Source organism: Schistocerca americana, chromosome 7 (genome assembly GCF_021461395.2).
Source record: "Schistocerca americana isolate TAMUIC-IGC-003095 chromosome 7, iqSchAmer2.1, whole genome shotgun sequence".
In the NCBI taxonomy this organism is placed as follows: Eukaryota; Metazoa; Arthropoda; class Insecta; order Orthoptera; family Acrididae; genus Schistocerca; species Schistocerca americana.
Window position 1 is genome coordinate 309808481 of NC_060125.1, and position 26921 is coordinate 309835401.

A 26921-nucleotide genomic window follows, 5' to 3' on the forward strand; every position below is an offset into this window, starting at 1 on the left:
TTCAACCTATCCATTTCCCTTTTTAAATTTTCTAACCTACCTGCCCGATTAAGGGATCTGACATTCCACGCTCCGATCTGTAGAACGCCAGTTTTCTTTCTCCTGATAACGACATCCTCTTGAGTAGTCCCCGCCCGGAGATCCGAATGGGGGACTATTTTACCTCCGGAATATTTTACCCAAGAGGACGCCATCATCATGTAATCATACAGTAAAGCTGCATGCCCTCGGGAAAAATTACGGCTGTAGTTTCCCCTTGCTTTCAGCCGTTCGCAGTACCAGCACAGCAAGGCCGTTTTGGTTATTGTTACAAGGCCAGATCAGTCAATCATCCAGACTGTTGCCCTTGCAACTACTGAAAAGGCTGCTGCCCCTCTTCAGGAACCACACGTTTGTCTGGCCTCTCAACAGATACCCCTCCGTTGTGGTTGCACCTACGATACAGCTATCTGTATCGCTGAGGCACGCAAGCCTCCCCACCAACGGCAAGGTCCATGGTTCATGGGGGGACTTGACATATGGCAGTAGATAAATTACAAAAGGAGAGGGAGTCCTCTCGGATACAGGTTCAACATAGTCTGCAACAGTAAAATCCCACACGAAGGCTCGTCCTAAACCCAGGTCTAGTTCCAGGTACAGGGTGCCGTACATTGTTATGACCGAGTTGTTTGCAACAGTCAGACAGAATAATATAAGTGGTCGCTACCTGTGCAACATAATCCTTGTGTAAATGGACAAATCAGAGCAGTGCCTATTAAATATTTCCAGCAGGATCATCAATCAGTAACAAGCAGGCGCTGAGGCACTGATCAGCAATTGGAGGAGGTGCCTACTCACCACCACTGTTGCCATTTGGTAAGTGCAGGGGGTCATGCATCTGATTTGCTCCCCGAATTTCCGGTAATACCTTGCTACTCAGGTTCAGCTGCAGAAGAGGTCATCAATGACCTGCTGTGCGCATGGTATCGATTCCGGCTTCTGTCATTGCTCGAGTCACATCGAGATCGCCGGTCTGCTGCGTCACTAGATCTATCTTGGCTCCCAAGACGTCATAATGTCACGCAAAACAGTTGGCATTATGCTGCACAGTGATTGCGCTGGCAGAAGCTGGTGTCATAGCGTCCTTGATTTTATCGGCCAATTCCACTACAATGTCCTATGCTATATGCTATAATTGCTTTGACAGCCAGTGGCAAATGACAGAAAGGTGACTGATTATGGCAGAAATAGAGAGGATATAAAATGCAAACTGACAATAGCAAGAGAATAATCTCTGAAAGAGGGAAATTTGTTAACATTAAATAGAAATTTTTGGAATGTAATATTGCACAGAAGTGAAATGAGGATGGAAGTTCACCCAAGAAGAGAATAACAGTTTTTGAAATGTGTTGCTACAGAGGAAAGTTGATTAGAAGGAAAGATCAGAAGATAACTATTGAGGTACTGAATCCAACTGGGGAATACAGAAATTTATGGCACAATTTGACTAAAAGAAGGGATCACTTGATATGATATATATCCTGAGATGACAGGGAATCACCAATTGTAGAATGGTGATGAAATAGTGGAGGATAAAAACTATAAAGGGAAACCAATGTTTAAACACACTACACATGTTCAAATGGATGTAGGTTGCAGTAGCTGAGATGAAGAGACTTGCATAGGACAGAGTTTCATGGAGAGCTGCAAGAAATCAATCATGTACTGAAAACCACAACAAGATATAGCTGTGTCATCTTACATTATGCTTAATTAACATGGGGAGAAATTATTCTCAAAGTTAATAATGCCCATTCACACAAACCAAATTCATTGGCCGAAAATGCTGAATACAATGAACAAGCAAACTGAATGACAAGACAGCACATGTGAGAGGCTCTCAAGTAACAACAGAAATGAAAATGCAGAACAGATATATACAAGCTTTAAAACTTCATTCCAACACAATTTTTTACTTGTGTATACGTAAGTTCTTTGTAATAAGTTCAAGTTCAAATCTTTCACAGTGATATGTATTAGCTGTTAACAATCATCCATGGCAGTAACTTACTCCATTCTCTGTCCATTACTAGTATTCTGAAATTAAGAACTTATACAGCAGTATTATTATTAATTTCTTCAATGTATTTAATTATCATCAACACAAAAATACAAACTACTAGGACTGTGCCAGCTGAAAATAGCTGTTGACACACTGACCACACACTGTGTTGGCAAACTTCCTCCATTTATGTCTTCAGCTGCCATGGACTGTGGTTGTGTGTGTGTGTGTGTGTGTGTGTGTGTGTGTGTGTGTGTGGGGGGGGGGGGGGGGGGGGGGGGGGTGTCTATTTTTGACAAAGGCCTCGTTGGTCAAAAGTTTATTCTGTGACAGCCTTTTTGTTGTGCCTATCTGCGACTCAGCATCTCTGCTATAAGGTGAGAAGCAACTTCTTTTACTCTGTCATCTTAATTCCCATGAGGAAAAATGACAGGTGGCAGCAACATAGGCGTCATGGTGAGAGTGTAGGTGGCTGCTCAAACTTTACCGAAGCGTCATGGTCTGGTTGTATTAAAAATTTCAATTCCCAAGGAACACCGTGGTTCTCCAGATTCCAAATTTATTAAATTAGGCCTGTAATTCAAGAGTCATATGAGAATTAAGATTTTTGAAAAAAGGTTTGAAATATGTGAGAAGTTAGGCTATTCTCATTTCCCACAAATTTTAAAAGAAAGTACTAAACTGGAACATTAGCCAAAGACAGAAAGCGTGTAATTAATGAACTTACGTCATAACCAGCAACAAGAAGACCCACTCCATACGGTCGTCGATCATAGCGTTGGGTGCATACTTGCATCTTGTTACCTATGTTTGCAATGAGACGACTGATGGCGAGTAAGGCATCATGTGAATATTTATGATTTAGACATTCATTTCTCATATAACGACTGAAAAATAAAGTAACATATTACTAGCATATGTCAGATCAAAGGTGCTAGTGAATGAATGAAAAAAGATGACAAGAATGAAACATAGTATTGTGCTTATTATGTAACTACTTACTATTCTATTTAATCATCAGAGTGTAAAACATATGTACAAATATTTCCGAACAGGCTGCATATTACAGACTTCTCTATATACAAAAACAGACCGTGAGGCAGTAGGCTACAATGGTATACTCAAACAGTCTTGCATTTACAACTCTTACGAAAAATAATCTGTACCTGGCCTTTAAAATGGAATGGTAAACAGTCTGATTGCCCTAAGAATGGAAATTTTATTTAGTGTATTATACTGTTGTAATTAGTTTACTTGTGGTTAGGGGCAGCATTCTTGACTAGTAAACAAAATGGAAGACTTTTGGTGGAAGGAGTCACCCATGTTCTGCCAATGGCCTTGTCAAAGAGAGTGCAGGAGTGGACAGAGCTTTGAGAAATCATCCTCCTCTTGGGGGTGGGAAACTGCCCCTTAAATGTGGAACAATCAGCAAAGATAGATGGCATCAGGACGTGGAAGGCAATGGAAACCACTGCATTAGGGACACACAATGTGTATCCACTGGACATATGGCTTGTAACTGAAAAAGTGTCACAATGGTCTCTCCAGTGTCAAAGGGTGGTTGGCTAGTTTGGAGTGAAAGGGACTACACTGAACAGCATGGTCATCAGTCCTTTTATTCATTAACTGGCAAACCAGGAGCGGTCTTCGAAGGAAGGAGGCAAAAGGCAAATCCCAGAGAGCCTAAGTGTAACTGTTGTTGTTGTTGTTGTCTTCAGTCCTGAGACTGGTTTGATGCAGCCCTCCATGCTACTCTATCCTGTGCAAGCCTCTTCATCTCCCAGTACCTATTGCAACCTACATCCTTCTGAATCTGCTTTGTGTATTCATCTCTTGGTCTCCCTCTATGATTTTTACCCTCCACGCTGCCCTCCAATGCTAAATTGGTGATCCCTTGATGCCTCAGAACATGTCCTACCAATCGATCCCTTCTTCTAATCAAGTTGTGCCACAAACTTCTCTTCTCCCCAATCCTATTCAATATCGCCTCATTAGTTATGTGATTTACCCATCTAGTCTTCAGCATTCTTCTGTAGCACCACATTTCGAAAGCTTCTATTCTCTTCTTGTCCAAACTATTTATCGTCCATGTTTCACTTCCATACATGGCTACACTCCATCATATAAATACTTTCAGAAATGACTTCCTGACACTTAAATCTATACTCTATGTTAACAAATTTCTCTTCTTCAGAAACACTTTCCTTGCCATTGCCAGTCTACATTTTATATCCTCTCTACTTCGACCATCATCAGTTATTTTGCTCCCCAAATAGCAGAACTCCTTTACTACTTTAAGTGTCTCATTTCCTAATCTAATTCCCTCAGCATCCCCCTTACTTAATTCGACTACGTTCCATTATCCTCATTTTGCTTTTGTTGATGTTCATCTTATACCCTCCTTTCAAGACACTATCCATTCCGTTCAACTGGTCTTCCAAGTCCTTTGCTGTCTCTGACAGAATTACAATGTCATCAACGAACCTCAAAGTTTTTATTTCTTCTCCATGAATTTTAATACCTACTCCGAATTTTTCTTTTGTTTCCTTCACTGCTTGCTCAATATACAGATTGAATAACATCAGGGAGATGCTACAAACCTGTCTCACTCCCTTCCCAACCACTGCTTCCCTTTCATGCCCCTCAACTCTTATAACTGCCATCTGGTTTCTGTAGAAATTGTAAATAGCCTTTCGCTCCCTGTATTTTACCCCTGCCACCTTTAGAATTTGAAAGAGGGTATTCCAGTCAACATTGTCAAAAGCTTCCTCTAAGTCTACAAATGCTAGAAACGTAGGTTTGCCTTTCCTTAATCTAGCTTCCAAGATAAGTCGTAGGGTCAGTATTGCCTCAACTGTTCCAATATTTCTATGGAATCCAAACTGATCTTCCCCGAGGTCGGCTTCTACTAGTTTTTCCATTCATCTGTAAAGAATTCGTGTTAGTATTTTGCAGCCGTGACTTATTAAACTGATAGTTCGGTAATTTTCACATCTATCAACAACTGCTTTCTTTGGGATTGGAATTATTATATTCTTCTTGAAGTCTGAGGGTATTTTGCCTGTCTCATACATCTTGCTCACCAGATGGTAGAGTTTTATTAGGACTGGCTCTCCCAAGGCTGTCAGTAGTTCTAATGGAATGTTATCTACTCCTGGGGCCTTGTTTCGACTCAGGTCTTTTGGTGCTCTGTCAAACTCTTCACGTAGTATCATATCTCCCATTTCATCTTCATCTACATCCTCTCCCATTTCCTTAATATTGTCCTCAAATACATCGCCCTTGTATAGACCCTCTATATACTCCTTCCACCTTTCTCCTTTCCCTTCTTTGCTTAGAACTGGGTTTCCATCTGAGCTCTTGATATTCATACAAGTGGTTCTCTTTTCTCCAAAGGTCTCTTTAATTTTCCTGTAGGCAGTATCTATCTTACCCCTATTGAGATAAGCCTCTACATCCTTACATTTGTCCTCTAGCCATGTCTGCTTAGCCATTTTGCACTTCCTGTCGATCTCATTTTTGAGACGTCTGTACTCCTTTTTGCCTGCTTCATTTACTGCATTTTTATATTTTCTCTTTTCATCAATTAAGTTCAGTATTTCTTCTGTTACCCAAAGAGTTCTACTAGCCCTCGTCTTTTTACCTACTTCATCCTCTGCTGCCTTCACTACTTCATCCCTCAGAGCTACCCATTCTTCTTCTACTGTACTTCTTTCCCCCATTCCTGTCAATTGTTCCCTTATGCTCTCCCTGAAACTCTGTACAACCTCTGATTTAGTCAGTTTATCCAGGTCCCATTTCCTTAAATTCCCACCTTTTTGCAGTTTCTTCAGTTTTAATCTACAGTTCATAACCAATAGATTGTGGTCAGAGTCCACATCTGCCCCTGGAAATGTCTTACAATTTAAAACCTGGTTCCTAAATCTCTGTCTTATCATTATATAATTTATCTGATACCTTCTAGTATCTCCAGGCTTCTTCCATGTTTACAACCTTCTTTTATGATTCTTGAACCAAGTGTTAGCTATGATTAAGTTGTGCTCTGTGCAAAATTCTACCAGGCGGCTTCCTCTTTCATTTCTTACCCCCAATCCATATTCACCTACTATGTTCCCTTCTCTCCCTTTTCCTACTACCGAATTCCAGTCAGCCATGACTATTAAATTTTCGTCTCCCTTCACTTTCTAAATAATTTCTTTTATTTCATCATACATTTCTTCAATTTCTTCGCCATCTGCAGAGCTAGTTGGCATATAAACTTTTACTACTGTAGGCGTGGGCTTCATGTCTATCTTGGCCACAATAATGTGTTCACTATGCTGTTTGTAGTAGCTTACCCGCATTCCTATTTTTTTATTCATTATTAAACCTACTCCTGCATACCCCTATTTGACTTTGTATTTATAACCCTGTATTCACCTGACCAAAAGTCAGGTACCTCCTGCCACCGAACTTCACTAATTCCCACTATATCTTACTTTAACCTATCCATTTCCCTTTTTAAATTTTCTAACCTACCTGCCCGATTAAGGGATCTGACATTCCACGCTCCGATCTGTAGAACGCCAATTTTCTTTCTCCTGATAACGACGTCCTCTTGAGTAGTCCCCGCCTGGAGATCCGAATGGGGGACTATTTTACCTCCGGAATATTTTACCCAAGAGGACGCCATCATCATTAACCATACAGTAGAGCTGCATGCCCTCGGGAAAAATTACTTCAACCGTTCGCAGTACCAGCACAGCAAGGCCGTTTTGGTTAGTGTTACAAGGCCAGATCAATCAATCATCCAGACTGTTGCCCCTGCAACTACCGAAAAGGCTGCTGCCCCTCTTCAGGAACCACATGTTTGTCTGGCCTCTCAACAGATACCCCTCCGTTGTGGTTGCACCTACGGTACGGCTATCTGTATCACTGAAGCACGCAACCCTCCCCACCAACGGCAAGGTCCATGGTTCATGGGGGGAGGGGGGGGGGGCAATAACACAATAAAAAAACAGACAAAAGCCCAGAAAAGTTGTTAAAAGATCAGTCAAGACAATGCATTAAAACCAAGAACAAAAAAGAATAAAGAGAACAAAGAGATGGAGAGGGTACAGGCCAATAATGGGCCACCAAGCAAGGGCCAACAAGGGACACCTGAGGGATTGGAGGGGAGGAACAGGAGAAGTGTGCCCCACTAAACCCTCAGACAGTCAATGATGCCATAAAGCTCTACCTTACAGGGATTAATAGAAACCACCTTTGCAGGCAAAATGTACCACCAGATCAGCCACTTCGGCGTCATCTGCTAGCACCAGAGGTAGCTGCCATGGTGATTAAGATGCCTCATCAATGCAACCAAATTAGGACAGTCTATGGGTAAGTGGGCCACTAACAGGCGGACTCCACATCCACTGTGAGAAGAATCCTCACACCAGAGAATGTGGCCATGGGACAGCCAAGTGTGGCCAATGCGAAGTCAACAGAGAACAGTGGATTCCCTGGAAGAAGCACGCAGGGAAGACTGCCATCGGGCTGTGCTCTCCTTAATTGTCCTCAGTTTGTTTGGGAAGATCAGGGCAGACCATTCTGAGTTCCAGACTTCCAGCAGTCAATGGCGTATAAAAGAGCGAAGGTCCGGTCCTGGGACCCATGTTTCCAGAATCGGCATCCTGGTGGCCAGCTTGGCCAACCAGTCAGCTCATTCTTTTATGAAATCTCAACATGACCAGGGGTCCAAACAACAACTGACTGTCCAGTCTGATGGAAGCCAGAGACAAGTCCTGGATAGCCATATCCAGTGGGTGAGGAGCGTAGCATGGGTCTATAGTCTGAATGCTGCTCAGGGATACTACAAATTAGAATATTCTTGCCAGCACAAGAATGAACATGGCTAAGGAATAATTTAATGACCAGTAATTCAGCGGTGAAGGCACTGTAGCCATTTGACAGAGAGTGGAGTTCACCGCACCATGCATGTGTGCATGCAAAGCCTATTCATCCATCAACTTCTGAACCAGAATACATCTCAAGGACAGCCAAGAACAGGCGGCAAAAAATTATGTGACCTACAGAATCTTTTGGACCAAATGACATTTCAAGACAAATCTGTGGTTGGGGCATAAGCCAAGGGACAGATGTGATGTCTCCCCGACCAGAGGCGACAGTGGAAGAAGTTGCAGTTCCCTACAGAGACACTGGAAGCATTCAGCAATAGTAAACCCAGTTCTGGGTTACTGTCGTGGGTGGTGGAGCTCCCTTCCAGCAAAAAGGACACAGTGGTTGGGATGTTTGCAAGGAAGCTACGAACGGCATATAGTGTTATTCAGCAGCTGTTGTTGGTGCCTGATAGGTAATAGAGGGACTCCAGCCTGACTAATAGGCTGTTTCCATGGCTACTTCAGAGGGCTCCAGTCACAAGTCAGACCCCACAATGATGAGTGGGTTTTAGTATCCACAATGCTGAAGCTGGTGCTGAACCATGTGCAAGACTCCCATAATCAAGTTGGGACAAAATCAGAGCTTCATAGAGCCTCAAAAGGACACCCCACCCAGTGATGCTGAGGCAGTGAAATGTGCTGAGGTGTCACCAACACTTCTGCTGAAGTTGGAGCAATAATAAAAAGCAAAAATTGCCGGCATATAAGGAGGGCGATACCGAAGACCCCACAGCCACCGTTTGACCATTGATGGCAAAGGTCTAGCAGAGGGGGGCACTCAGTACAGAGCCCTGAAGGACCACAGTCTCCTGGCAGTGAGGGGAACAGAGGGGGAGGGGGAAGGGGAGGAGGAGGAGGAGGAGGAGGAGGAGGAGGAGGAATGAGTGAAGCACCCACTTCAACCTGGAGTGTACAGTGCAACAGGAATTTCTTGACAATAATCAGGATTGGACACCAGGGATCCCACTCATGTCATGTAGTAAGGATGTGGTGACACCATGTCGTGTCATAGGCCTTCTGGGGGTCGAAAAAGACAACGATGAGATGCTGACAACATGCAAAGGCCATCTGGATGTTGGACCCCAGGTGAATTAAATTATCAGCAGTGGAGCATTCTTTGCAAAAATTGCCCTGAGATGCAGCCAAAGGGCCCTGACACTCAAGCAGCCAACACAGCCGCATGCTCAACATGCATTCAAGCAACTTACAGAGAACGTCGACAGGGCTGATTGGGTGATAAATGTCCATCTCTAAGGGATTCGAAATCAGTTTCAGTACCGGAACTACCGCACTGTCTCATCACTGAGATGGGAACTCACCCTCATTCCAGATCCAATTAAAGAAGGCAATGTGATGCTGACAATCCACTGAGAGATGTTTCAGCATTTGGTTGTGGATGCTGTCTGGCCCTGATGCCACATCAGGACAATGGACTAGGCCACTGGAGAGTTCCCATTCACTTAATGGAGCATTATATGGCTACAGGTGGTGGGTAGCAAGACATAAGCGCATTCACTCCATTCACTGATTAATTAGCTTAAAGCTGGGACGGTAGTTCACACGTGCAGATGCACGTGCATAATGCACAGCAAACAGTTTGGCAAGCGTCGCAATCAGCAGAAATTGCACAATCTAAGGAAATACTTGATACACCTGCAAGGGACTGGAAGCCATAAAGGCGTCTGATCTTTGCCCATACCTGTGATGGAGAGGTACATGAGCCAATGGTGGAAAGATAGCGTTTCCAGGAGTCTTGCTTCATCATTTTATGCAGTAGCAGATACAGGCACGGAGTTGTTTAAAGGCAACGAGGTGCTCCAGTGTATGGTGCTGCTTATGGTGTTAGAGAGCCCACCTACGAGGTGCATTCAAGTTCTAAGGCCTCCGATTTTTTTTTCTAATTAACTACTCACCCTAAATCGATGAAACTGGCGTTACTTCTCGACGTAATCGCCCTGCAGACGTACACATTTTTCACAACGCTGACGCCATGATTCCATGGCAGCGGCGAAGGCTTCTTTAGGAGTCCATTTTGACCACTGGAAAATCGCTGAGGCAATAGCAGCACGGCTGGTGAATGTGCGGCCACGGCGAGTGTCTTTCATTGTTGGAAAAAGCCAAAAGTCACTAGGAGCCAGGTCAGGTGAGTAGGGAGCATGAGGAATCACTTCAAAGTTGTTATCACGAAGAAACTGTTGCGTAACGTTAGCTCGATGTGCGGGTGCGTTGTCTTGGTGAAACAGCACACGCGCAGCCCTTCCCGGACGTTTTTGTTGCAGTGCAGGAAGGAATTTGTTCTTCAAAACATTTTCGTAGGATGCACCTGTTACCGTAGTGCCCTTTGGAATGCAATGGGTAAGGATTACGCCCTCGCTGTCCCAGAACATGGACACCATCATTTTTTCAGCACTGGCGGTTACCCGAAATTTTTTTGGTGGCAGTGAATCTGTGTGCTTCCATTGAGCTGACTGGCGCTTTGTTTCTGGATTGAAAAATGGCATCCATGTTTCATCCATTGTCACAACCGACGAAAAGAAAGTCCCATTCATGCTGTCGTTGCGCGTCAACATTGCTTGGCAACATGCCACACGGGCAGCCATGTGGTCGTCCGTCAGCATTCGTGGCACCCACCTGGATGACACTTTTCGCATTTTCAGGTCATCATGCAGGATTGTGTGCACAGAACCCACAGAAATGCCAACTCTGGAGGCGATCTGTTCAACAGTCATTCGGCGATCCCCCAAAACAATTCTCTCCACTTTCTCGATCATGTCGTCAGACTAGCTTGTGTGAGCCCGAGGTTGTTTCGGTTTGTTGTCACACGATGTTCTGCCTTCATTAAACTGTCGCACCCACGAACGCACTTTCGACATATCCATAACTCCATCACCACATGTCTCCTTCAACTGTCGATGAATTTCAATTGGTTTCACACCACGCAAATTCAGAAAACGAATGATTGCATGCTGTTCAAGTAAGGAAAACGTCGCCATTTTAAGTATTTAAAACAGTTCTCATTCTCGCCACTGGCAGTACAATTCCATCTGCCGCCGTACGGTGCAGCCATCTCTGGGATGTATTGACAATGAACGCGGCCTCATTTTAATACAATGCGCATGTTTCCATCTCTTTCCAGTCCGGAGATAAAAAAATCGGAGGCCTTAGAACTTGAATGCACCGCGTACAATCTCTAATGGCTGTAGTGATCTCCAGGGCCCACCACGGTCCCGTCTTTGAATGGTGGTATCCTGAGGAAATGGGGATGGTTTTGTTGGCTGTCAAAAGAATGGTTGCTGTTGTATGCGAAACAGCCACATCGACACTGCCTTATGATGGGGAGGTAAGGACGACAGCAGAGGTGAACCCATCTCAGTCAGCATTAAAGAGAACCCATATGGTTGGTTGGTTGGTTTTGGGGTTTGATGGGGGCTAAACATCGAGTTCATCAGTCTGCAGTTAAAAACAGACATACTTGTAAAAGGCCTATACAGTAAAAGTGTAACCTCTGCACCCAGAGGGAGGGAACACCAAGGGGTACAGAGCTAAAATGAATACCGCAATAACACAAAATAGAGGACACTTAAAAGGAGCAGAGCAAATAGTTGACAAGAGTAAAACAGACTACAGTGGTTGATGGATCAGGTAAAAGTTCAACCACTCAACTACAAACGAATAACCTCCAGCTGGAAAGCTTTGACAGAGGTACCAACACAACTTGTTACCATAAAAGACACTATTTTGGTATCCAAGTCACATTCAAAAGTCGCTGGAGTGGGTGTACCCTGAGAAATCATGCGAGAGCGCCCACATTAGAGCGAGTGATAAAAACCAGCTGCACGGATAAAACATAGAACTGAGTCAGCTATAGAGGCATCGTCACCGACAATTAAAGGAAGTGCAGCTGGTAAATTAAAGGACTGCCGCAAGGGGGCGAAAAGGGGGCAGTCCATCAGAAGATGGACCACTGTCAGCCCTGCATCACAGCGACACTTGGGCGGGTTATCACGACAAAGGAGATAGCTGTGGGTCAACCGCGTATGTCCAATTCGGAGACGGCAGAGAACAACTGAGTCCCTACGTGTGCCCCTCAAGGATGAGTTCCATACGGCCGTGGATGACTTGACCATGCGGAGCTTATTTGGCGTGTTCAAGATCGACCATTCAGAGCTCCAGACATCGCGGACCTTGCGATGTAGGGCTGACCGGAGGTCTCTTTCCACGAAACCAAGCTCCAGGGGTGGCGAAGTGGTGGCCTGCTTGGCCAACCCATCGACACGTTTGTTTCCTGGAATGCCGATGTGGCCCGGGGTCCACACAAACATCGCTGACCGGCCACACTTAGCGAGAGCAGAAACAGCATCTTGAATACCGTGCACCAAAGGGTCCTGAGAGAAACACTGGTCGAGTGCTTGCAATCCACTCAGGGAGTCACTGCATATGACAAACAGGGTGTATACGTGGACAAGGGAAAAAAAATTCCGGATTTTTCCCGGATTTCCCGGTTGAAAATACACTTTTTCCGTGTTAAATGACAGTATACTTTTCCTCGGCACTGTAAAACTTATCAATCCATAGAATGTGTATGGTTTTCTACACAGATGTAGAATTTGCCGGCACTTTAGAAAACGAATCCCAGTGCAGGGGGGAACACGTTTTTGAAAGATCTTTGATGTACAGCAACATGTACGCTGAAAAAAAAAATGGTTCAAATGGCTCTGAGCACTATGCGACTTAACTTCTGAGGTCATCAGTCCCCTAGAACTTAGAACTACTTAAACCTAACTAACCTAAGGACATCACACACACCCATGCCCTAGGCAGGATTCGAACCTGCGACCGTAGCAGTCACGCGGTTCCAGACTGTAGCGCCTAGAACCGCTCGGCCACACCGGCCAGCATGTACGCTGCATTTCTTCGTTTTACGCAAGTATAAATTCGAATTCCACCAAACACTGCATCTTACTTTCTGAAGCAATGAAATCGAGATTGCGACGCGCTTTTGTAAGCCAGTCATAGCTCCTGTCATGTGATCTCAGCAGCTGATGACAGCACAGGACACGTAGTGTAGTCAACTAATAGCAAGATCACTCTTAAGTAGCGCGAACACAAAAAGAAAAGTCAATGGTTGAAATTAATATACATAGTTTTGATAGAAGAAAAACAAAGCTTTCACAAATAATATTAGTCTTGAAGATTAATAAGCTGCAAGAGAAGGTAAGCTTCCACATAAAATGCTGATCATTTTGCGCGTGTTACACTTTAAGACACATCACACAAATGTGCCAGTAAAATTTTTAATAACGACGTAAATGTCTAATCTTCTGGGGAAGCCCGCATGTTCGTACGTGTAAAATATTATAAGATCTTGCATTATGTCATAAAAGAAATAAGACATCAAGGGTACTTCAGAAGCATCGGAATTTCGTGAACTATACTAAAATGCATAATTCGGCTTAAAGTGCACAATCGTATGTCCGGATTCGGATGTAAATTTTCTTGAGTACCAGTACTGTATTATCTCATGTTTGGTTCTTTATTATGGCATAATACCATGCGAGCTAGAAGATGGAAAACATGCACTTGAAATGCAGCGAACAGTTGAAACTAGCCAACAGTGTGAAATTAAACACTTCGTTTCAAATAAATTGACTGCCTCAGTGCAAAATATTAATAAAAGCCAAATCTCTTTAGCTGACTGTCTGAAAGGTGGAAATAAAACCTGAAACTAACAACATATTTTAGCCTTCCGTAATCATGCGAACGTATTTTAATTCATTTGGTAGCTGCCGGCAACAGGAATCCGTTTTGATTTCATTTAATGTGAGAGCAATAAATGAAGAGGAAACAGCAAAATCACTAAACGTAAACACAGGCCACGTGGAGACTACCCACCTCCCCACTACAACTCAGACTGCTCTGTGCATCAGCCCGGGATCTACGATATTTCCGAACCGGAGCAATTTAGATAGTGGCGCCCAGCCACACATCTGTAGCCAGAAGCGGGAGAAGGTACTACTCATAGGCGACTCAACTGCGCATGCGCAAGAGCCCCCCCCGCCCCCCCCCCCCCTTGCAACTGCTCATATGAATCAAATGTAAACAGCTGTCATGTCACACTCATCAGAGGCAATTTGTTGTTAGGAAGCACAGCATATTCTTCCTAAAGCCTTTGACACACTTTGGTTGGCAGACGCTTGTATGAGTACTGTGTTTTGTTGTTGTATATGGCGCATTTCCTTTGCAAATTAAGTTTTATTTTCGGTTTTTTTTTTTTTCTCTCGTTCATATTTTTTTTCTGCAGAAGCGGGATACAGTAATATCCTTCGTTAGAGTATTGGTTCTTACCAGTCAAAATCACAAAAATTTAACTGGTAACTAAAACAAGGAAAAGTTCCCGGAATTCTAAAAAATTCCTGGGTTTTTCCTGGTTTTCTCCCAGATGAAAAAATTCCTGGGTTTTTCCCGGATCTCCCAAATGTCCTGGATCGTATATACCCTGGACAAATGACTCGCCAGGGCAGGAGGAAAGGTGAGCGAGTGCACGATAGAGCAACCAACTCCGCATTGAAAACACTGCTCCCACAAGGCAGGGAATGCTGCTCAATGTAGTCGCCGTGGATGAAAGCAAGCCCAGTGCATCCATCGACCACAGAACCATCGGTGTAGACAACATCTGCATCGTGAAACGAGGCAAGAAGAGGGAATTGCAGGGGAGGGATTCCAGCTTCTACAAGAAGGCTAGTCACCGGACTAGTGCGGAAGGCACCGGTCACCAGTCTGATGCCACAATGGAGAATCGGGTCGAGGATCTGCAACGCTGAAGGTGCTGCTGAGTCGTACACCATGCTCCCGTAGTCGAGACGGGACTGGACTAAGGCCTTATAGAGCTGTAGGAGGGTTGTTCGTGCAGCCCCCCAAACGGTGTGGCTAAGGCAGCGAAGGATGTTAAGTTGCCGCCAGCACCATTGTTTAAGCTCGCGAAGATGAGGTGGCCAAGTGAGCTGAGCATCAAACAGCATGCCAAGGAAGCGATGCGTCTCCTCAATACGAAGGAGTTCATTGGCAAGGTACAGCTCTGGATGGAAGTGGGCCGTTCGACGCCGACAAAAATGCATCACTCGGGTCTTAGAGGCTGAGAACTGAAAACCATGGTTGGATGCCCAAAACTGTGCCTTACGGATAGCTCCCTGCAGCCGCCATTCAGCGACACTGATGCTTGGGGAACTGTAGTAAAGAAAAAAAGTCATCAGCATATAGAGAGGAACAGACCGATGAGCCCACCACAGCCGCAACACCATTAATCGCCACCAAAAAGAGGGGAACACTAAGAACCGAGCCCTGCGGGACACCGTTCTCCTGAATATGAGCAGAGCTAAAGTAAGTGCCAACTCTAACCCGAAAGGAGTGATCGGAGAGAAAATTCCGTAGAAAAATCGGAAGTGGACCCCGTAAGCCCCATTCGTGCAGCGTAGCAAGGATATGATGGCGCCAGGTGGTATCGTATGCGTTCCGAAGATCAAAGAAAACAGCAACTAGATGTTCTCGCCGAGTAAAAGCTGTACGAATAGCCAACTCTAGCAAGACTAAATTGTCGATCGCTGAGCGGCCCTGACAGAAGCCCCCCTGTTGCTGGGCTAGGAGGCCCCGAGCTTCAAGGATCCACATGAGCCGCCGACTCACCATCCCTTCCAGGAGTTTGCACATAACGTTGGTAAGGCTGATAGGGCGATAGCTATTAACCACCAGCAGATCTGCACCAGGTTTTAGCACCGGGATGGTAACGCTATCCCGCCAACGAGTTGGGAAAACGCCTTCCATCCAGATGTGGTTAAACAGGGCGAGTAATTCGCCCCGACAGTGCGCTGAGAGATGATGAAGAAACTGGTTGTGAATTTGGTCTGGACCTGGAGAGGTATTGGGGCAAGCTGTATGGGCACTTTGGAACTCCCATTCACTAAATGGGGCGTTGTATCGCTCCCAACAGTGCGTGCGAAACGACAACTGCGTACGCTCAGCCTGCTCTTTAATGGCACGGAATTCTGCGCTGTAGCCTACAGTCACGGAAATACGTGCGAAGTACTCTGCCAGATGTTCGGCGATGGCGATTGGGTCAGTACAAAGTGTACCCTGAAGAGAAAGGCAAGGGACAGACGCATGAGGACGAAAGCCAAAAATGCACCGAACCCGCGATCACACCAGAGATGGGGAGGTGCGAGAACCTATGGTGGCAACATATCGTTCCCAGCAGTCCCGTTTGCTCCGCCGGATTAACTGTCGAGCCCGGGCCCACAGCCGTTTAAAGGCAACCAAATTATATAGGGAAGGATGACGCCGGTGTCGTTGCAGGGCTCGCCGGCGGTCCCGGATAGCTTCTGCAATCTCTGGTGTCCACCAAGGGACTGACTTATGCCTTAGGGTACTTGAAAAGCAGGGGACAGTTGCCTCGGCAGCAGAAACAATGGCCATAGTGACCTCGTCCACTGCCAAATCAATGTCACCAGGATGCGGAGCAATGGCCATAGTAGCTAAGGTGTAGGCTGCCCAATCAACTCCACGAAGAGACCATCGTGGCAGCTGGTCAGGGGGTTGGGATTGAAGAAGAGAAGCCAGGATAGGAAAGTGGTCACTACCTCAGAAGTCATCGTGAACTCTCCAACTGAGGTATGGAAGAAGACCAGGGCTACTAAGAGAGAGGACAATGGCCGAGTATGTGCCATGAGTCAAGCTAAAATATGTGGGAGCACCAGTGTTAAGGAGGCAAATGTCCTGCTGTGCCAAGAGAGCCTCAACATTCCTGCCCTGGACCGAGATCTGGGCCCCACCCCATAAAGGGTGGTGGGCATTAAAGTCCCCCAAAAGGAGGAATGGTGGGGGGGAGCTGGGCGAACAAGGCAGCTAGGTCAGCAAGAGGGACAACCTCATTCGGGGAAAGGTAGAGGGAACAGATGGTAAGCTCCATTCCTGCCCGGATTCGAACAGCCAGTCTTGAGAGCCGTGTGAAGTGACACTGGGGCACTAGGAACAGTGGCAAGAACATAAACACAGACACGATCAGACACCCTGTCGTATTCTACGCGGTTCTTATAGTAACCCCAGTAGCCACGGAGGGAGGGGGTCCGCCGAACAGGAAACCAGGTTTCCTGTAGGGCCAGACAAGTGGCAAAGAAGCGGCACAAAAGCTGTTTCAACTCAGCAAGGTGGTGGAAAAAACCACGGCAATTCCATTGAAGGACAATGGTATCCAACTGTGAAGACATGAGAGACCCTGGGAGGGGGGGGGGGGCAGGGGCGTGGGGGGGGGGGGGGTTAGGTTACACCTTAGAAGCGCTCGCCGCCACTGATTGCAAAGTAGCCTGATCAACTTCCATAGGAGCTGCGGGTCAAACAAGATCTAGCTCCTCAGTGGACGCTAGATTCAGGTACTGTGTTGAACTCCTTTTCCATCTCTATGTCCTCCTCCTTTTGCTTTTTCTTCTTTTTGGTAGGGTCTCGTTTGTCCTTCGGTTTATCAGGCTGGGTGGGCTTTTCCGACCCAGTCTCATGGACCGAGGAAGACCTGGAAGCCCTACGGCCTCAGGTGGTGGCTTCTTCAGCCACTGGCTGACATCTGGAGGGGCAGAAACCGTGGAAGGGAGGGCACCCAGCGATCCCTTCTGCGTGAGGGGAGCCGGAGGAGGCAAGCACTTTTCCGGCTCAGAGGTGGGAACTGAAGTCCCCAAAGAAGAAGGGGTTGTTACTCCCGATGTTGATAACAGGGGAACAACGGAAGAGGGTGTTCCCCCAACTACCTGGGAGGGCAGGAATAGACGGCCGGGCTGGAGGCCCACAAGAAGTGGGTGAGCTTGGGGGCTCGTCGCCAGGGATGGCGACATCGAAGCTGCTGCACCAAACGTTGATGAAATGCGCACAGGGTGAAGTCGGTCGTACTTGCATTTGGCCTCTGTGTAAGTGAGCCTGTCCAAGGTCTTATACTCCATAATCTTACGTTCTTTTTGATAAACCGCGCAGTCTGACGAGCAAGGTGAATGTTTCTATCCACAGTTGACACAAACAGGGGGGTGGCGAACACGGGACATTGGGGTGGGAGGCACGTCCACAATCCCGACAGGTAGGGTTGGTGTCACATCTCGATGACATGTGCCCAAACCTCCAGCACTTAAAGCAGCGCATGGGAGGAGGGACATAAGGCCTAACATCACATTGATATATCGCCACCTTGACCTTCTAGGGCAGGGTGTCTCCCTCGAAAGCCAAGATGAAGGCACCCGGTGGAGACCCTACTATCTTAAGGTCCCCCGAAGACATGTCGTACAAAGTGCACACCACGCCATTCCAGATTTGCACGGAGCTCGTCGTCAGACTGCAACAACAGGTCACGATGAAAAATAAGCCCCTGAACCATATTGAGGCTCTTATGAGGCGTAATGGAGACTGCAGCATCACCGAGCTTGTCACAAGCAAGCAATGCCCATGACTGTGTTGGGGATGCTGTCTGCATGAGGACTGCTCCAGATCTCGTTTTAGACATGCCCTCAACTTCTGCAAACTTGTCCTCTAAATTTTCCACAAAAAACTGAGGCTTTGTGGTCTGAAATGAGTCCCCATCTGTTTGGCTGCAAACCAGAAATCGAGAATACGTCGCACCAGGTAATTTAGAGAGCTGAGAGAGTAATGAAGACAGTACACATCCTGGGACACAACATCATCAGGAAGGAGATGAACATTATAGATGGTGTCACAGCAGCCCCTTATTTAGAGGGCCCGCACAACCGACAGGCAAGTTGGGTTGCCAACCTCCTTGAAGAAGTGTGGAGAGAAACATCACCAGCAGATATAAACAATAACAGGCTTTCTAAATAAACGCGGAACTAGTTCGCCAGAAAACATGTGACACTGTTCCACCAATCAGAACTCAAATGACTCATGTAGCACTCTGCCGACCTGACTTTATAAGCATGCCTGGACAGTCAGAATGGCAGTGTTTACCTACCGCTAGGAACAGCTCCAGCCAGTACTTACGCCGGGCCTAGAACTGTACACACTCACCACAGCATTGGAGTAGCACGTTGTATTTTGTAACTGGAAGAGTAGATTTTGGTCAGTATTTTCTTCCATTGTCTTGTTTCTTTATCTGGTTAGCCAGCACAAGAGTTGTGGAGTTTTCTTGTTGTCCTTCCCTTTAAAACTTAGTGTATGCCAAGAATGCATTTTTCTGTAATTAAAATAAAGTGTGTTCAAATTGACTTAGTTTTTTTCCTGCCGACCACAGGACACTACAGTTATTGATGATTAGGATAAAACTTTCATTTTCAAACGAAATGGCCTCCTCAGAGGAACTTCTTCAGTCCTTGGTGGAAAATCTACAGCAGATTCAGGCAACACTCACAAGGTCAGAATTCTGCCCTAACTCCCCAGTGTTGCAAGAGGTAGCTCATAGAGTTGATTCCATTGCAGGTAAATTGAACACTTGGCACGTCGCTCCATCAATGTTTCTGGCTTTCGATAGGTCTGTCAAAGCATGGTCAAATTACGTCAAACGGTTGGAACAACATTTAATGGTACATGGGATCCACGACGAAAATCGAAGTCGGGCTTTTATTTAGCAACAGTTGGACCACAGGGGTATCGTTTAGTTCAACAATTGAACCCTGAGCAGTCCCCTCGTGATCTCTCATTTACCCATATTAAGGGCTGCCTTTTTTGAGTACTTTGATGCACAAATATATGTCACCTCCACCCATCAGAGTGTCTTTTCTTGTTGAAAGTCACTAGGTCAGACATGAACATTGCCTGCAAGCAGTCTTATTCCTTTTCGTTGATTCGCGATATGGTGGTGTTTCATGCACCAGATGAGGGTCTACGGGCTGATATTTTGAAGTTACAGGATCCATCCCTCAACATCTGACTGCCAATCATTTGCGTGTTTGAATAATTTCACCAGCTACAACAACCGCGTCTTGATCCAGCTGTTCGCACATCTCGCCAGTTGCCTAGCGCCGAGCAGAAGTCTCATTGATCCATTGAGCCATCTTGTGAAGGAAGTCTTTCACCGAGCTTCCATCCTGTCCAGACTGTTTCTGGACTCACCAACAGTCAGAGTGCCCCCTTCGGTGAGCAAGAAGTAAGCTTGCAGCCGAGCGGGCCATATCGCCGTGGTGTGTCAGGCTTCGCAGAAATATCGCAGAGATGCCACACTTCCAGCTGACGCACAAGCTCGTCACGAATCATCACCTCTGGACCTGGAAGCCTCGCATTCCATTGACGGCCAAGTATTCTCCACCATTCCCCAGTCGGGTGCCCGTTTTCTCCTTACCTCGGAGGTCGCTCATGTTACGGTGGTCTTCCAAATTGATACAGCATCATCCATTTCTATTGTGGATGGTGCCACATACCAATGCTTGGGTTTACTGGCTTTATCTCTGTTCACTCGCGCCTTGCACAATTTCAGTAATGACTATCAGTTGAGTGTTTTTTCCACACAAATCTCTTACAACAGTCGTTCCTTGACCACTCAGTTTTTGGTGGTCGGATCCCCCAGTGCTATTAATCTTCTGGGCGTGGACATTTTTGGTCATCTGGGTTTATCAGTGCAGTACGCGGTACTGGCGGTGTCGATTCCCTCATTGGATACCCTCCTTGCCTCATTGCTCAGCAAATACAAAACGTTGTTCTCATCCTCCACACCTGGGGTGAAGGGTTTCACTGCACCTGTTCAACATCTTCCCTCTGCTGTTCTTTATTTTTTTAAGGTCCGCCCAGTCCCCTTTGCTCTCCGCAACCGGCTCCAGAGGGAACTTCACCACTTACAAGGCGAAGGCATCCTTTCTCCTGTCACACAGTCACTGGGCGATGTTTATTGTGGCAGTCGAGAAGCCCAATGGTGCTTTATGCATATGTGGCAATTTTAAGGTCTCAGTCAATTCTCAGGCCATCATCAATGCATATCATGTCCCATCGGTGGATGACATACTCATACGTCTTGCTGGAGCAACCATTTTCACCCAAACTGATGTGCACAATGCTTATTTGCAGCTGCCGTTGTATGAGGAATCGCAGCAGAGCCTAGTCATCAATACACCATGTGGCCTTTTCTGGTACAACCACCTCCCGTTTGGCATTGCCAGTGGCCACGCCATTTTCCAACGTTATTTGGGACGCCTCACAAGCCAGGTACTCGGTGCAGCCAATTATCTGGACAATGTCATTGTCGATGGCTCATAAGCGGTGGACCTCGTGGACAAGCTGAATCAGCTGTTTCAAGTTTTTTTTTTTTTTAGGCTAACCTACATTACTGGAAGGAAAAGGGTGACTTTTTTGTGCGAGAGATCAGTTATCTTGGCTTCATGATTGATGCCTGTGGCCTCCACACCTCTAAGGAGTATGTAGAGGTGATTCAAAACCTGCTTCCTCCCCCCAACATGAAGCAACTGAAATCTGTCCTCGGTCAAATCAACTATTATTGGCATTTTATACCCCATGCCGCCGAGATTTCAGTGCCTCTGACAGGGCTATTGCACAAGGGTGCGCCTTGGGTTTAGGACAAAGTGTGTGAGCAGGCTTTCACACGTCCCAACTCTCTCCTGCCCTCCTTGTCTGGCTGCTTGCGATCCTTCCCTGCCCCTCGTCGCCGCCGCCGCCGATGCCTCAGACTATGGCCTGGGTGCGGTACTATAGCACATGGTCAATGGTGTTGAGAGACCGGTGATTTTTGCATCCAAAACATTGACCAATGCTCAAACCAAATACAGTCAAATTGAAAAGGACGCTTTGGCGCTGATTTTCACCCTGAAGATAATCTACAATTTCACGTATAGTTGTCATTTCACTCTGCCGACCGACCACAAACTTTTGGTTTCTTTGTTTCATCTGGGTGTCGCTGTGCCCACCCGGAAGGCGCACTGCCTCCAGCATTGGGCACTCTTCCTGATGACGTTTGACTTTGATATTATCTATCGCACCTCTGAATGGCACACAAATGCTGATTTTCTGTCCCGGCAGCCTGCCAAGGTGGATCGTGTGTTTGACGCCTCCCCCTTGGTTTGTTTCCATGTGGAACCAGACATGGACGCAGCTCTGGACGTGCTTCCGTTGGATGCAGATGTGGTCCGGTGGGCCATCGCTCAGGATCAGGTACTGCAAGCTATCTGCTGCCAAATTGCTGTGGGTTGGCCGACCAGCCGTTGCAGTGTCCGCAATGCAGAGGTCCAACATTTTTGGGATCATCAGCACAGCCTCTTTTTCCACAGTGGAGTCATCCTTTTGCATAGTGATTCCAACATTCCCCGGGTGGTCATAACGCACGTGTTGCACTGCCGTGTCCTTGATCTCCTCCATGCTGGCCATTGGGGCATCGTCCTCACGAAATAGCTGGCCTACAGACACCTTTAATGGTGTGGTTTGGATAAAGATGCTGCCTCCCTCACATCACCCTGCACCATGTGCCTAACACGTCAGGCAGCACCCCCGCGCCAGTATTTTTTGTGGCCGGATGCAGCTGCTCCAGGGGAATGTTTCCATCCATAGTTTCCAGTGGCTTATGCTGATCAACTCTGGTTTGGGATACTCTTGTGTCTCCTACATGATTAACACCAATTCTGCTGAGACTATCAAAATTCTCTGGCGCCTTTTTGCTGTCAAAGGAGTCCCCAAAACAATTGTTATGGATAATGGTCCACAGTTTACTTCAGCCAAGTTCAAGCAATTCTGTGCTGACAATGGTATTTCCCTCATCCAGACTGCCCCTTTTCAACTTGCATGAAACGGCCGGGCAGAATGTTTTGTGCGAACGTTCAAGACCAAGCTCGATAAGCTGCTGAGCCATCAGCTGCTGGAACAGGCCATGCTGCTTTTTTGGCTACATACCATGCTGCCCCCTATGCTGGTAAAAATCCAGTGGAGATACTTCACGGTTGGCCATTCTGCTCTCCCTTATCTGTCCTGGTTCCCAAGGATTCTCACCCTCCTGCCCACAAGCTGATGCACTCCTTTTGTATCGGGCAGGAGGTCTGGGATCGGGCAGGAGGTCTGGGTGCAGAACTTCTCTCATCCACAGGTGCACTGGGTGCCTGCAGTCATCACCAAGCTCTGCAGTCATCACCAAGCTCTGCAGTCATCACCAAGCTCTGCAGTCATCACCAAGCTCTGCAGTCATCACCAAGCTCTGCAGTCATCACCAAGCTCTGCAGTCATCACCAAGCTCTGCAGTCATCACCAAGCTCTGCAGTCATCACCAAGCTCTGCAGTCATCACCAAGCTCTGCAGTCATCACCAAGCTCTGCAGTCATCACCAAGCTCTGCAGTCATCACCAAGCTCTGCAGTCATCACCAAGCTCTGCAGTCATCACCAAGCTCTGCAGTCATCACCAAGCTCTGCAGTCATCACCAAGCTCTGCAGTCATCACCAAGCTCTGCAGTCATCACCAAGCTCTGCAGTCATCACCAAGCTCTGCAGTCATCACCAAGCTCTGCAGTCATCACCAAGCTCTGCAGTCATCACCAAGCTCTGCAGTCATCACCAAGCTCTGCAGTCATCACCAAGCTCTGCAGTCATCACCAAGCTCTGCAGTCATCACCAAGCTCTGCAGTCATCACCAAGCTCTGCAGTCATCACCAAGCTCTGCAGTCATCACCAAGCTCTGCAGTCATCACCAAGCTCTGCAGTCATCACCAAGCTCTGCAGTCATCACCAAGCTCTGCAGTCATCACCAAGCTCTGCAGTCATCACCAAGCTCTGCAGTCATCACCAAGCTCTGCAGCTGGGCAATGGCATCTCTCCGGTGGGCTTACTGCTCCGCCACCCGCCGGCATCTCAACCAGTTCCACTCCCGTCTGGTGGACTAGGACACCCCTGGGGAGCAGCCAGTGCCTACTGCCAGCCGCCCTGTGGCAGAACCTCTGCTTCTGCCTCCGCCTCAGCCACTGTCTCCACCGCCAGCCACTCATGCTGCATCGCCACCTCCCATCCATGCCGGCCACAAACCGATAGACGTTGACCAGCATGCCTCTACTCCTATGGACGTTTGTGGTGCTGTGCATTTTTTTCCCAGGGGAAGAAATGTCGTAGCGGACCCTTATTTAGAGGGCTCGCACAACCGACACGCAATATGGGTTGCCGACCTCCTTGCACGAGCATGGAGAGAAACATCATCAGCGGATATAAAGAATAACAGGCTTTCCAAATAAACACGGAACTACTTCGCCAGACAACATGTGACTGTTCCACCAATCGGAACTCATATGACTCATGTAGCACTCCACCGACCTGGCTTTATAAGCAAGCCCAGACAGTCAGAATGAAGTTGTTACCTACCGCTAGGGACAGCTCTGGCCAGTACTTACGCCGGCCCTAGCACTGTATACACTTGCCGTAGCATTGTAGTAGCACGTTGTATTTTATAATTGGCAGAGTAGGTTTTGGTCAGTGTTTTCTTCCATTTTCTTGTTTTCTTATCTGGTTTGCCACCACCAGAGTTGTGGTGTTTTCTTGTTGTTCTTGCCTTTAAAACTTGGTGTATGCCAAGAGGCACTTTTCTTTAATTATAATAAAGTGTGTTCAAATTGATTGTTAGTTTTTTTCCTGCTGACCGCAGGACACTACAGATGGAAAATACTGATGTGCCCTTACCCGAACAGCCACAGCCTCCAAAGGTGTACAAGAGGCGCAAGATCAGTGTACATAGAGTCCAGTACATATGTATAAACTCCACCTGATACCCTCTCATAGTCAGTATGATTCTTAAAATAAGCTCGGCAGTCACAAACGGCAAGGGTCCAAGGTGCTGGAAACCACCTCTAGAGGATGGCGATACAGAATGCAGGGTACGTGCTTAAAAGCTGCCATAGCTCCACCATGTGGTGGAAAAATCCATTACAATTCCACTGAAGGGTCAGACTGTCTGGAAACTGTGTGGACATGAAGCAACCAGGTAAAAGGTGGGGGCAGGATGGGGAAAGATTATGTTCTGCTACCAGTTGAGATGTCGGGGATCCACTGACATAAATTCTATGGCACACTGCCTGCGGAGATCTGGTGCATCAGGTGCCACCACGATCTCCACCTTGGGCACAGGACGACAGGCACAGTGGAGCGATGTGGGGTCTTGGAGTTTCCTTCATCTTCGAGGACTCCTTTTTCCCCTTCTTGTAACCTCCTCTTTCTCCTGAGAAGACGAGGATTGAGAAGGTTTCCCTGAATTGGTTTCAACAACTGAGGAAGAATGAGAAGTCTGACAGCCAGCAGCCTGTAGTTCCTTCCGCCACTGGTTGGTGTCTAGCTGTGGACCAGCAAGAACTGTGAAAGGAAGAGTTCCAAGGGACCCCTTCCAAGCTAGAGAAGCTGGGGGAGGGTGAGGTGCCTTCAGCTGGGGGATGGAGACCAATGTACATGGCAGGTGGGAAGTCAACGCTCCTGAAGTGGATGTGATGGAAGCACCAGGAATGCCTCCAACCCACCAGCGAGGCAGGTATTAGCAGGCAGCTCCACGGGCTCACTGTAAGAGGCGCAACAGGGGAAAGCACAAATGACAGAGAAGGCAACGATGTTGCATCTGCAGTGTCAGATTGAGTCACTTTTATGGGTTAAGACGATCATACTTCTTTTCTGTCCTCTTGATATGTGACATACTCCAGGGTCTTATACTCTTGAATCTTCTTTTCATGCTTAAAAATGGAGCAATCTGGTGAACAGGGCGAATGGAGCTCACTACAGTTTACACAGTTGGGGAGGGGGGGGGGGGGGGGGGGAGGCACAAGAAACGTGTTCGAGCGCAGAGGGTGTCCACAAATCCTACAGACAGGAGTGGTGGTGCAATGGGAAAACATATGTCCGAACTTCATATACCTGAAGCATCTCATCAGACAGGGAACACAGGGTTTTACGTTACACTGGTAGAACATCACCTTGACCTTCTCAGGCAACATATCACCCTCGAAAGCCTAGATGAAGGCCCTGGTAGCAACTCTATTTTTTCTTAGTACCCGATGGACACAATGGATGAAGTGCACACCCCGTCATTCCAAGTTGGCCCACAGTCCATTGCCAGACTGCAAAAGAAGATCACAGTGATAAGTGATGCCCTGGATCATATTGGGACTCTTGTGGGGAGTGACAGTCACGGGAATGCCACCCAACTTTTCACAATAGAGCAGTGCCTGTGACTGGGCAAGAAGTGACATTTTAATCAAGAGGAAACTGCTCTTCATCTCAGAGATGGTTGCAACTTCCCCATATTTGTCCTCAAGGTCTTCAACAAAAAGTAAAGGCTTTGTGGCCAAAATGATGTCCCCATCAGTCCTGATAAAGACCACATATTAGGGAGAGGATTTTGCTCCTTGTCATCTAGTCCTATGTTCTTCCCATGACGTGGCCACAGAAGGAACACGTTATGATTGTACTTCATTGCACCATATGAAACTTTTCCATACAAAGAGACTGCTGGGGTCATCTGACCACCAGTGGGAGAAAGCTTAAGTTGCTTCATGTGCGAACTATCTTTCATGGTAGCACCCACTCAGAACAGGGCTCTCCCCATGGGTGCCACCCAGCCACAGCAACAGCTTCCTGGCCAGTAATCAATTTCAGGGAGTACCTGTGCCCTCTTCGTAATGGCCACATAGTCCATGGCAAACATGGGGAGTGTGCAGCACAGGCACCAATAAAGCGATCCCTGTGGGGTCAGTGGGCTACCATCATGCAGGTACTTGATGAGCCTCCCTCTCCCACAACAGAATGGCTCCCATGCTGGGGTTTCAATGAACAACAGGAAGGAAGGGCGTCAGGCTGGAAGGGCACAGAGCTGGAGCATAAACCACAGTGAGCAACATCCCCTGCACAACATGCACTTCTGTAAAATTTGGAAAATCTGCCAGGTCAAACCCAATAATGGGGACCATATAATCATAAATGGGAGGTGAAGATAGCACCAAGAGTGAGACCAGAAATCAAGCCAAAATCATGATCA

General features: G+C 46.9%; 1 protein-coding gene across 1 annotated transcript in view; it reads right to left on the reverse strand.

The window, feature by feature from the left end:
- Window positions 1-26921, reverse strand: part of LOC124622504 (proteasome subunit alpha type-1) — a 45308-nt gene that overhangs the window by 7751 nt on the left and 10636 nt on the right. Inside the window, exon 3 of the mRNA XM_047148223.1 lies at window positions 2769-2928. Coding sequence (XP_047004179.1) covers window positions 2769-2928 — 160 coding nt within the window. The remainder of the gene's footprint in view (window positions 1-2768; window positions 2929-26921) is intronic.